Source organism: Ammospiza nelsoni, chromosome 18 (genome assembly GCF_027579445.1).
Source record: "Ammospiza nelsoni isolate bAmmNel1 chromosome 18, bAmmNel1.pri, whole genome shotgun sequence".
In the NCBI taxonomy this organism is placed as follows: Eukaryota; Metazoa; Chordata; class Aves; order Passeriformes; family Passerellidae; genus Ammospiza; species Ammospiza nelsoni.
Genome location: NC_080650.1, coordinates 13,875,676 through 13,888,312, shown reverse-complemented (window position 1 = coordinate 13,888,312; position 12,637 = coordinate 13,875,676). Strand labels below are relative to the sequence as shown.

Genomic DNA, 12,637 nt, shown 5'->3' with positions numbered 1-12,637 from the left:
TTGCAAATATAATTTATAAATACGAGCTGCAGTCTTTAAATTTGCGCTGTCTCTAAAAACATCAGAACCATCCTGACACTGTCTCAGTCTCCAGATGAAAACTTTGTGTATTGAACACAGAAGTTTTTTGGGGCTTAGTTTAAATCAGTGTAAGTACTTATATTTTAAAATATTTTTTACCATTTATTGCTTCTGTTTTGTCCTTTGCCCCTTGCCCTCCCTGCATTCTCCAAACAAGAGATGCAGATTAAAATCCTATGAAACAGTACACTCCAAGTCTGTCCTTATTCACCAGCTGCAGAAGATCCACTTGCCCATGTTTTGACACATTAATTTGTCACTGGAGTCAGAACTGTGTGGATTTAGGCTCAACAAACCTATCAGCAAACCACTTGGGGACCGAAACACACCAGGTGAGCCAGCAGTGCTATACTGGGCAGCGTCACTGGGACGGGGACCTCAGGCCTCCCGCTGTCCTGAGGGACACCGAGCACAGGCCTGCCTTGTTCCCGGGTGGGGTTTGCCTTTCAGAGGGCTGCTGGGAGAAGAGGGAGCTGGAGCTGGAGCTGGAGCTGCCCAGGAGGATTGTGTGGGAATTTGCTGTGCTTTGGCAGCTGCTGCCAAGGGTTGTGAGGAATTAACATGTAGGGACTTTGAGAACTGTAGTCCTGTTAGACTGAAATACCAGTTACTCCAAATTTATCTGCTGATCTCCCCTGCTGGAATCACTGTTCCTCTTCCCTCAAATTAAGTTGTGTTCTCTCTATGTTGGAAACCAATCTTGGAATAATTCACCAGAAGACTTGTTGAATCCCTGTTCACAAGGGATTCAATGATTCTAGTACTGAGCCTTTTTTTTTTTTTTTTTGGTCCAAGTGTCAATTCCATATTGTTCCTTTTTGTTTTCTTTGCAAAAGTGCCAGGTAGCAGTTGGATGCCTCGTGAAGGTGTTACAGCGCACCAGCACTGCTGCCTCTTTCCAGGTCCTCTCTGAGTCAGAGCACAGAGGTTACACAAATCCACACTGATTGCCACTAGTGGTATTTTTCCAGAATTCTTGAGTAGCTCTCACTTTGCTCAGTGGCCTTTTGAAGCCTTGACTGTCCCTGTCACCTTTCAGAAGGATCTGCCAGCTTGTTTTGCTGCAGTGCTCTGGGACTGCTCCAGCTGCCTGTTTCTGGAAAATGAGCATTACTGCTCCAGGGAAGCTCATTGCCTGGTTCCATGTGGAACTTCTCTAGTGTAAGTTACAGAGGTGATCCCAAAGTTCTTGCTGTAGCACTTACTAACTCTGGAGGTAGGGCTGGGCAGTGGAGCCTCTAGCATGGCTCCAGCTGCTCCTGCCACACAGAAAAGGGGTTTTTGTGTTTTCCAAGTATTTTTCTTGAGCACTTTCATCTCCTTTAGGATATTGAGTGTGCTGCCATGCCCAGAGGTGCATTGGCTCTTGTTCCAGCAAGGATTGGCTGCCCTAGAATGCTTCCAGCCTAGCAAGAGAGGCGTGGGGTACTGAGAAATCAGCCATCCTGGCTCCAGAGGAGCCACTCGCTGCAGCTCCTTCCTGCCAGCATCTGACAGATGTTTCACAACCTCAGGCCAAGCTGTCATTGCCTCAGGAAACGTTTCTGGTCTCCTGCCTAAATCTTCCTCATGGCAGTTTCAGTCCACTGCTTCATTCCATGCCTCCTGTGTATGTGGGGAAGATTTATTCTCCTTTTATAGAATCTGTAAGGTTGGAAAACCCACTAAGATGACCGAGGGCAGCAGCTGCAGTTTTGTGTGTGTGTGGTGTGTTACATGTGGGGAAATGGCCGTTTCCTGCCTTGCCCCCAAAGCAGAGGCAGTGGATGCATCTGATGTTGGATGGAGGCTGTGCCCCAGGGATGGGCCCACGGCGTTTGTGCCCTCGCTTGCACAGCTCCTTGGAAAGGGCTGAGACAAGGAAGAGCTGTGGCTGCAGGGCTGCTGAGACAGCACAAACACTCTGGAATGACCTGGGCACCTGTCTGCCTGGCCACCAGCACATCGTGCAGGGACAAGGGGACAACAAGACCACCCTGCCACCTGCCATTCTCCTGCTGATACACCGCTGCTGGCAGCCTGGAATGCTGCGTGATGCTTACCTCATCCTCGGGCTGCGTCTGCAGGAGGAGGAGAGGAGCAGGACAGGATAATGAGAGGATTACTTACAGCCAGCCTCCCCGAGCCCTGCAGCTCATCTGTGCTGCTTTCAGAGCTGGGGGGGGGGGGGAGGGATAATTTAGAAACATGAGGCTGGGAAGTCATTTAATTAGGATGTGGAGATGTTCTCTCCTGGGTGCAACCCACCACCCCCTTCCAGTGCTTGGGGCTCCCCCTTTTCTTCCCTCCAGCATGGACAAGGCTCAACTTTGCAAGCAGCTGCTCATTCCAGTTATTAAACTGTGCACCTGCAACTCCTGCTCACCTGTGCTTTCCCAAGCAAGAGCCCAGCAATCTATGTGGGTTCCATAACCCAGCGATCTCTGTAAGAGCTCCTACAGCCCAGAGATCTCTGCAGCTTCTAGTGGTCTCATCCCCGGGGCTGCATGGGCTGCAGCAGTGATTCTGTGCCCTGAAGCCTCCAAAATCATCACTGGCTCAGTCCGTGTGTCCATCTCTGGAGTACCCCTGAGGTGCAGCTGGGGCTAAAGTCCACAGGCTTGGTTACTCACTGCCATTTAAAGGGGGTAGGTGGCAGCCCCAACACTCATTTTCTCTCTAGTACAAATCCCATTTTATTCCCCTCTGGATTTGCATTTCTCCTTGTCCTGCTGCAGCTGCCTTATGGGAACTGTCCTCCCAGGGCACAACAAACCAGCACTGCCCTGCCAGCTATTCTCCCAGTCTAGCAGCATCACTGGAGAGGCTCAGCCAGCCCTGCCTGCTGCCTGTCCACTCCCATGCTCTCTGTGGGGATTATCATCCAGACTCACATTAACCCTCTTAATCCAGCTCAGAGCACGTGTGCCAGAGCTGCTCCTGCCCCATGGCCCATAAAGCCCTTCCCAGTTCCCAGAGCCCCAGCACCAGCCACTCCAGCACTGACCCACATAGCTCCCTGCAGCACTGGAAAGAGATTGATTTCCTGCAGCCTGACCACATCATTGCCATGGCTTCCAGAAAACAGAGGACTTTATTTCTACTTTTAAGCTAATTTGGAGAAGGATACTGCTCTGGAAAACAGGTGTATGGTCAGCCACAGGGAAGCAGCAAGTAGCTGCTCCTGGAGCTCCATGAAACAGAGTTCTGGGAGTTGCACATGGGAATGGTTTCATTTTACATCTGTTTGGAATCGAGAGTATGGATTGGGCAGCCAGTGTTTTCTCTTACAACAGGCTGCCATTTTAAAGCCTGTTGCTTAAAGCCTTCTTTGCTGATTAGTTTGGATTTTTTTCTCTGCTAATAAAATTTTCAGGAACAAATTCCTGTAGAATGGCTACTGCCATCTCCCTTCTATGTACATTAATGAGTAGTCAATTAAAAATTAATTAATACATGTTCTGTGCAGAGCATGCTACCACTGTAGGATAGTGTATGACACATGAAACAACCAATTTTGTAATCCTATTACAAAAAAAACCCCACGTGTGCTTGGGAGGCCCCACCAGCTTTCCAGGTGCCAGAGAATTACACTCCAATCCTTTAATACCCTGCTGGCTGCATCCCTGGCACCTCCTGCTCTGCTGGGGAGGACCCTGTGCTTTGTGTGCGACAGCCTAACAGGGATTTCTGTGCATTTTTAGAAATTAATAGATTTAAACAGAATGAATATCAATGGTTACAAGGCTCATTCAATAACTCTTTGATCTTTTGCAGCTTAAGAGGCTGATTGAGACCCCTGCTAGGAGAGCTGAGAGATGTGACTGCCATTGACTTTCCTCCACAGGGGAACATATAAGTCACCCTCAACCCATCCCTCTCTGTGAGGACTTTCCTGCCCTTCCCCAGCTCTGCACTGGGCTCCCTTTTCCTTCTGTGTCCCTGTGGATCTTTTTACTTGCCTTTGTCCTGCTGACAATGGCTTTATTACGGGGATTAAAGCTGAGTCACTAAGGAGGGTCCAGCCTGTGCCTCCCTGGGTGCCTGTTGAACACCTGCTTTTTAATGAAGGAGGACCCTGTTATCTCAGGAAGGACATTTCCCTAGAGAACACCAGTGTGGGATGGGGGTGACTGTGGGTTATAAATAATTCCTATGAATTGCACCAGTCCTCACATCCTTGGGCAGCTTTAGTAACCCTGCCCTGGTGCTGACTCAGCACTGTCCTCACTGCTCACAGTGGGCTTCGGTCCTACCTGGGACACTATCAGGGTATTTGTGTACTGTAAGGATCAAGCCCCAGCCCACCCCAGCCCCGTGGGGTCGTGGTTTCTGTGGGTCTGGCTGGAGCCTGTCCTCATGACTGGAACCCCAGTGGCAGCAGGGGGACAGTGGGCACCCTCCCTGTCCCTGCTTTCTGGGGGGGCTTTCCTGAGCATCAGTGGGGGAGTGCTTCCCACCTTGAGTCCTGGGGACACAGAGATCACAACCAGTCAGAGCCATGGCAGGAAACAGTGTTTATGAGGTGACCAAATCAGCCTGTTGCTCACAAGCCACGACACAGAGGTGCCAAGCGGGGCCACAGCACCGGTGGCGGCAGCGCAGGGACGAGGTGGGACACAGAGCAGGGCTGGCAGACAGAGGGGCTCACCAGAGCCAGCACAGCCTACTGAGGGTCCCCACAGCCTCTCTAGGGTCCCCCAGGGACTGGCCTGCAAGAAGTGATGGAACAGCTTGCCCACAGTCCCCAGCTCCTCGCAGCATGCAGAGGATGAGGATGGGGCAGGGTGTCCATGCTGCAAGGCCTGTCAAGTTGGCAGCCTCACACTTGACTGACCATGGGCTCATGGGAAAAACAGCCAGGGGTGGCTGCAGCAGGGCTGCTGGGGACTCCCATGGCATCCTTGCAGCTGGGGTGACCCCAAAGCATGGGGATGATTGCTGGGAAGGGGGCAATATTGAAAAAGCACCTGCTGAGCCTGTTCCAGGCCCTAGAGAGCCTGGAAGGGGCAGCATGGGGGGTTGAGTCCCCATGGTGGGGCAGGTGGTGCTGCTGAGGTGCAGAAGTAGGGAGCTGGCTCCAGGCAGACCAGCCCAGGGATGCCACTGGGGACCTCCAGGGAACAGGGCAATATACCTGGGGTCCTGAGCACCCATATCCTGCTCAGGACTGGGGCAAGGGCCTGGCCATAGCATTATCTTCCTGTGGGCATGGCCCCCAGTCCACCCCTCAGAGTCAATTCCAGCAGCTGGGAAGATGCAGCTGGGTTTTGCTGTGCCAGCCTCCACTGGCTTTCCCGAGGTGCCTTCCCAGACACCCACTCTGGCCATATCCCTTCTCCATGTCCTGTCTCCAGCTGCCCCTCAGCTCCCTCGGCCCCAGCTTTGAGGAGAGCAGCCCTGGGCAGAGGGATGGCAGGGGTGCCTGTGGGGATGCAGGATTGGCCCCTGCCTCCTTCCCAAGGGGACTGTGCAGGAGGAGGGGGGCTGCACTCAGATGAGGGTCAGCATGGGCAGCACTGGGCTGCCTGTCCTGGTCCCTGGGGAACCTCTGCATGCCCAGCTGCACAGATGTGCTGGCAGACAGGAGATGTACTGCACAGTGCCAGGGGGTGCTCGGGGAGAGGTGAACAAGGACACAGCTCCTCATGAGCAGGCCAGGCACTGGGCTGAGACCCAGCTCTCAAGTGCAGGGCATGGGGAGGGAGGCAGCCAGCCCCTCCACAACCTGTCAGAAGTGTGTGGGGAAGGGTGAGCATCCTCATCCTCTCCAGGTGGAGCCCCACAGCCCGGGCAGCCGCAGTGGCTCTGCTGTCAGAGGAACCAGGAGCAGGGGCGTGGGGCTCTCGCCTGACTGCCGGAGGAGATTCCGCCGCTCCCGTCTCCAGGTGCCCCCGCAGGCAGGGCTGTCATCTCTTGCCGTCATCGGTGTCGGTGTCCGGCAGCCCAGCGGCAGGCTGGCAGCTGGGCTGGACCGCCTGCACCCGCTCCTCCAGGCTGCCCCCCGGGAACACCACGTAGCGCGCGCTGACACGCTGGGCCCGCGGCTCCCGCAGGTTCTCCTTGCTGTGCCAGATGCCGTAGCCAAAATAGACGAGCAAGCCTGCAGCGGGGACAGGGACAGCAGGGGCTCCAGCACTGCCTGGCTGCTGGCACCACAGCGGAATGTGGCACGGATGCGGCCAGTAACCCAGCAGAGCGAGAAGCTAAAGCACCACGGGGGCTTAACTGAGCTGCATGCAGGAGGAAAAGTGTCCTGCCCAAGGTTATGAGCAAGGGGAGCACCCTCAGTCCCTGGGAAAGGGAAGGACTTCCTGAGCCCCAGGGAGCTGCCTCAGGAGCAGGGGGTGGTTCTGGCCTAGGGCTTTAAGGAGGATCTGAACTTTTAACAGGAACAAGCTGTAACAATCTGGGAAACAGAGAGGCTCAGGAGATGATGGGAGACCTCGCCTTGTGTCTCCAAAGGAGAACTGGAGGCACAAAGGGGCGGGATACGCTTTACATACCCATAAATGGGGGAGGGGAACTGCCAAAGGAGCTGGAGAGTGCCAAGACAAAACCTGTTCCCCCTCCCTGGAGCAGCCATGGGAGCACTCACCCAAGAGCAGCCAGACGGCGAAGCGGAGCCACGTCATGTAACTGAGCTTCAGCATCAGGTAGATGTTGAGGATGATGCTCAGTGCTGGGGACAGGGGCACCAGGGGGATCTGCAGGAGAAAAGGAGTTGGCGGGGGTGACACCTGCAGGACCACATTCTCAGTCTTTAAAATTATAGGGACAAAACACAGCATTGGCAAATGTGTGGGACAAAGGGACTGTCACCTTGGGATTTCTAGAAGTGGTGCTTTTTTAAGGAAAAGGAACAATGGAGCCAGGAGCTGGGACCCAGGCTGGCAGGGTGGGCACAGGCATCATCATGAGGACCAAACAAGCTCCTGGAGTGATCCTGAGCCAACGTGGTCCTTGCTAGAGGAGCCAGGGCAGGGGCATGGCAGGGAAGTGGTATCACAACTGGTGTTATGAAGCTGCACTGACTACATCAGGGCTCAGGTGGGCTGAAAAAAGGAGAGGGGGAGCACAAGAGGCATAGAAGTGGTTTGGAGGCTGAAAATGGGTTCCATCACATAGCTTAAGGGCAGACAAAGTAAGGAGCTGAGGTAGGAGAGGAGGAGAGGAATTGTGAGGATGAAGAGAAGGGAGCCCAGGGTGGACAGGAGCAATCCGTAGGATCCATCCCATGGGATGGACACAACTGCTGGGGATGTCCTCTCTGGGGGACCAGTGAACACAGAGTAACAGCAGAGGCACCAACACTCCCCACACAGGGTGTCCACAAACATCCTCTTCCTCTCTTCTCTCCTCCTCCTTCAGCAGTTGTAGTGCTTTCAACAAAGCGCTGTGCCTGGGAGCCCTGCGGGTCCATCAGAGCTGCTCCCACCTCCCCTCACCCCTGCAGAGGGATTTCCTGCCTGGGCCCCGGGCATACCTGGAAAGTCTGGGTGCTGTGCTGCTGCTCGTGTGCCCAGATGAGGAGGAGGCTGAGCAGGAAGCCCAGACTGAAGAGGACCAGCAGCAGGGAGTAGCTCCAGGTGGGCAGGTGGAGGTGGGTGTTGCCGAACACTAAGATGGAGCAGAGGCAGATGGCAGACACCATCAAGGTCACCACAGCCACTGTGACCACCTCACCTGGGTAGAAGTCGCTGAGGAACTCCAGGTAGGGCTCAAAAGCTGCCTTCAGCTGCCCTGGCTCCCGCTGCTCTTTGCCCTTGTCCCTGTCCACCAGGTGCAGCTTGTCGGAGAAGGACTCGTACTCCTTCAGCTCGCCCCCGGCCGGGCCCTCGTGGGGCTCAGTGCTGGGCTGGCCGCCGGCCCCCGCGGCGGGGACATCCTCCTTGTGCTGCTGGAAGCGCAGCACGATGATGCTGGCGGCCACGAAGGTGTAGGCCAGCAGAGTGCCGATGGACAGGAACTGCACCAGGGCCTCCAGGTCAAAGACAAGGGCCAGCAGGGCCATAAGCAGCCCAAAGACCACGATGCCCACCACGGGCACCTGTGTGCGGGGGTGCACTCGGGAGAAGACCTGAAAGAAGAGCCCGTCCTCGGCCATGGCGTAGACGATGCGTGGCAGGGAGAAGAGGTTGCTCAACAGAACTGTGTTCATTGCTGAGGGATGAGTAGAAGAAGGAAGATCCCATCAGACCCAAACCCAAACTGGAGATTGTTCCCAGCCCCCAAGGCAGGAGGGTGGGCAGCTCCCTCCCACCACTGCCTGTACTCACCACAGATGGAGCCAGCAGCCACCAGAAACCCTGCCCAGGCGTAGCCCCTCCTGTAGAACGCATCAGCCAGGGCAGAGTCAGGGTCCAGCGTGTGCCAGGGCACCATCAGCGTCAGCACAACTGACACCAGGATATAGGCACCGGTGGCCAGCCCCAAGGAGAAAGCGATGGCCCTGGGGACAGCCCTCTGCGGGTTCCTGGCCTCTTCGCTGGAGGCTGCGATGACGTCAAAGCCCACAAAGGCATAGAAGCAGGTGGCTGTGCCAGCCATGATGCCCGACAGCCCATATGGGGCAAAGCCACCCTCCTGGGTGCTCCAGTTCTTGGGCTGTGCAAGGACAAAGCCCATAATGAGGATGAAGAGGATGACGCCCATGCTGATGGCTGAGAAGATGTGGTTGAGCCAGGAGGACACTTTGGCCCCAAAGGAGATGAAGGCAGTAGCAACCAGCAGGATGGCAGCTGCCAGGAAGTCTGGATAGTGGGCCAGGAATGGCACCTGCCAGGCACCCACATGGGTCTCAGTGAAGTTCTTGATCTTGTGGTTAAAGATGGAGTCCAGATAGCCACTCCAGGCCCTGGCCACTGCGGCCCCCCCGATCATGTACTCCAGCAGCACATTCCAGCCGATAAGGAAAGCCCAGATTTCACCCACGGACACATAGGTGAACATGTAGGCAGAGCCTGTCTTAGGCACACGGGCTCCAAACTCAGCGTAGCAGAGAGCAGCCAGGAGTGAGGCAAAGCCGGCGATGATGAAGGAGACGATGACGGCGGGGCCGGCGATCTCCTTGGCCACGGTGCCCGTGAGGACGTACAGCCCAGAGCCCACCATGCCCCCGATGCCCAGCAGCGTCAAGTCAATGGTGGAAAGGCATCTGTTAAAGGATGTCTCCATCATGTCATCCTCCAGGGTCTTCACCCGGTTGAGCTTCTGGCAGAAGCGGGTCAGGTCGGTGGAGCGGGGCAGCCATCTCGCCATCGTGGAGGCAGTGGGCCCTGCCCTCAGCAGAGTGAGGGGTCCTCAGCAGTGAGATCCTGCCTGGCGACCTGCTAGAGGGGGAGGGAGAGGTGAACGTTCCCTTGGTAGTGAGGCATCGAGTGCTGGGGACAGGGTGGAAAAGCCACCAGGGCACATTCCAGGCGTCCCTGGCTCCTCAGCCAGCAGAGAGCTCAGCAGAGAGATGTGTCCTCCTCCAGGCGTGGCACAGGACAGGGACATGTGCCAGTGTGCCAGGTGGCAGGCAAACCACAGCACTCGCAGGGCAGCATCTCCCCATTAAAGCCCAAACCAGTTTGCTCTGGCCCTGATGAAGGCTTCCCTGCTGCCTCCTCTGCACCTTATCCAACATCTACTTGAACTTCGCCCTGCTGTGCCAGAACCCCACCACGGGGGCATGCAGCATCTCCCTGCTCCCAGAATCCTGCTGCTTCCCCAGAGGCTGCAGCAGAAGTCCAGAGCAGCTCCCATCGGAGTCTCCAGGGAGACCAAGAACCATCCAGTGCCAGGGACAAGGCACACTGGCACTGCCATCATGACAGTGGGAGGACACAGCACTAGGGACATTCAGGTGCTGCTTCCCAGCTGCTCCATGTGATTGGTGACTCTGGGGACACTCTCCCCTCCCAGCTGCCCTCCTTCCTGTGTCAGAAGCCCTACACCTACGTAAAAAAACATGTCCTGCACGGAGGGCTGGTGCAGCCCCACAGCAGGGTCCACATCTCGGCGGCCAAAAGGTTGCGGAAAGCCCACGAGAAGGTGGAATGACGGGACCGATGATGGCTCGTGAGGACAACGTGCACAATCCGTGCTGGCTGAGACTCCCAGCCCAGCACATCCAGGTCCCCGCGACCGGAGGCGTTGGCAGTACCGGGGTCCCCAATCCCAACGAACGCAACAGGCGCAGCTGGGAGGATGCGGAGCTCGGTGCCCACTGGACACGGAGCATCCACGGAGTTCGGGGCGGCCAAGGGTGGGGACCCGCAGACCGAGGAGGGTGTGTAGGGGTTCCGGATTAATCCCGGGCGGCGAGAGGCGACAGTTTCGCCCCTGTTCAGCCCCGCCACGATGCCGGCTCCGGGCGGCGCCGAGCCCCGACCCCGACCCCGGCCGCGCTCCCCCAGGACGCTCCGCACAGCGCCGCTCCCAGCCCGGCCCCGGTCCCAGGGGCTGTCGCTCACCTGCGAGGGCGGCGGGGGCCCCGCACCGGCCCCGGCCTCACCTGCTCCGCGCCGCCGCCGCCGCCGGCTCCGCCTCCCGGGGCCCGGCGGAAGGGCGGTGGCAGGGCGGGCCCGGGGCTCCTCCCGGAGCGGGGAGCGGAGCCTGCGGTACCGGGGCGGCACCTCCAACCCCTGGAAGGGGCAGACATGGGGGGGTCTCCACCACCCCAGGGTGGGCACCCCCCGCTGGAGCCGCACAGAAACGGGATGCAGGGTGGTCATGCAGACGTTGCAGAGGCTGCAGCCTGGGCTGCTCCGGAGGCAGGCTGGGAGAGCTGAGGGTGTTCAGCCTGGAGAAGGCTCCAGGAAGACGTTAGAGCTCTTTCCCATGCCTAAAGGGGTTCCAAGAGAGCTGGAGAGGGACTTGGGACAAGGACCTGGAGTGACAAGGGGGAATGGCTTCCTACTGACAAATGGCAGGATTACCTGAGTTATTAGGAAAGAATTCTTGGCTAGGAGGGTGGGCAGGCCCTGGCACAGGGTGCCCAGGGCAGCTGTGGTTGTCCCTGGATCCCTGGAAGTGCCCAAGGCCAGGCTGGACAGGGCTTGAAGCAACCTGGGATAGTAGAAGGTGTTCCTGCTCATGAGCTTCTAATCCAAGGTCTCTTCTAACCCAAACTACTCTGTGATTCTGTAATGGAGCAGTTATCCCAAATCCCATCCCCTGGATGCAGTTCTGGATGGAGCGAGAGGCTGAGATCCTGTTCCTCTGCCTCTACTCACTCTGCTCTGCAGCAGCTACCTGAAGGGCAGGCACATCCTCTCTGCTCAGGTGTTTGTCATGAAGAAACTGAGGTGTGGAGAAAGCTGTGGGAGGAGGAGCTCCTGAACAGGCCCCTCCAGCTCACAGTCCTCCTGCCTGGCCAGGAGCACAAATCCTGAGCAAAAGCCTGTGGTGTTTCCACCTGGCTCTGCAGGGCAGTGAAGGGGAATCACCTCTATCCATCTCTAAGTCAAAAGGTGTTTCTTTTCCAGAAGTGCTTCACCTCCTCTTGAACCTCCAGAAACCTTCTGCCTCTGCAGCCCCCTGGGGCAGGAGTTTCCCAGGCAGTCACTCAACCCACCCAAACCTGCCTGTTCCAGGTGCCCTACAATGCTACTGCTCTTGTGTTTCTAGAGTGAAGTCCCTCTCCATGTCACCCATACTTTTATCTCCACCCTGCCCCCTCTTGTGCCCTTTGTCAAAGATAGAGGAGTCCAGCTCAGCTGGAAGGTGTTCCAGATCCCTGGCGTCCCCAGGGCCTTTGCAGAGCTTGTGCCATCCCTACCGTGCCTTTGTCAGGGTGAAGGAATTTATTTAGGTGCTTCACAGCAGCAACATGTTTTTAATTTTCTTCTCTGATCCCCTTCTCATGTTTCATCTAGTTTTCTGATGGCTCCCGGGCACTTAAACTGACATTTTCATGGACCCACTAGTCACCACCCCAAATGTCACCCTCAAGTTGCATCCACAACTCAGAGCCCACAGTGCAACTCTTGAGGGCTCCCACCTGAACACACTCACCTTTATCACACTGGATTAACCTCCTGTGTGGAGGGGACCTTGCTCTTCTCCTCAACAGCCCAAAATATAGGAAAAGGAAGGAATAAACAGGATTTGTCCCTTCCTGCCACCCATTACTCACCTTCCACCTCCTGGGTGAACATGGGGCTGGCATGGAGCCATAGCTCTCATGTCAGTTACCTTGCACCTGAACATGGAACTTGATCCTTGGGTTGCGTCCCCTCTCCATGTAATTTCTGGCATACATGGAGCTCTGGGCAGGCACCTTTGGTCCAGGTCTGTGGATGCCTGAAGCCAAACACATGATCCTGGAACACCAGTTGAGAGTTTGGGAGCTGCACAGGTCACTGAACCAAGGAGCTGCGCCAGCCAAAGCCCAACAGAATTTCCAGCCCCCTCGGGTTGCTCTCACCAGGGCTGCCCTGTGTTACTGGCAGCACCACAACTGCAGTGGCTGGGGCACAGCAACGCTGTGGGATGGTGTCCCCCTCTGGTGACACAATGACACTTGCTTGGAAAAATATCAGTATCCTCCATGTTGTACTGTTCAGCTTCAGGGGCTGAGCAAGTGTTC

At 56.4% G+C, this 12,637-nt stretch overlaps 1 protein-coding gene across 1 annotated transcript; it reads right to left on the bottom strand.

Annotated features, from left to right (window-relative positions):
* Positions 1 to 4,560: 4,560 nt before the first annotated feature.
* SLC7A4 (solute carrier family 7 member 4) lies at positions 4,561 to 9,336 on the bottom strand. The gene is made up of 4 exons (XM_059485123.1): positions 8,340 to 9,336; positions 7,547 to 8,223; positions 6,659 to 6,767; positions 4,561 to 6,163 (listed from the first exon to the last, which is right to left on the bottom strand). The coding sequence occupies exons 1-4, from the start codon at positions 9,319 to 9,321 to the stop codon at positions 5,970 to 5,972; spliced, it is 1,962 nt and encodes a 653-aa protein (XP_059341106.1). The 5' UTR covers positions 9,322 to 9,336; the 3' UTR covers positions 4,561 to 5,969.
* Between the last annotated feature and the right edge of the window lie 3,301 nt (positions 9,337 to 12,637).

Bases quoted from the DNA above. Each gene is read 5' to 3' on its own strand.
- SLC7A4 (XM_059485123.1), bottom strand. From the start codon at position 9,321: ATGGCGAGATGGCTGCCCCGCTCCACCGACCTGACCCGCTTCTGCCAG. The intron at 8,224-8,339 runs GTGAGTACAGGC...CTCATCCCTCAG, and splicing joins GGCTGCTGGCTCCATCTGTG to CAATGAACACAGTTCTGTTG. The intron at 6,164-6,658 runs GTGAGTGCTCCC...TCCCCGCTGCAG, and splicing joins CGCCGTCTGGCTGCTCTTGG to GCTTGCTCGTCTATTTTGGC.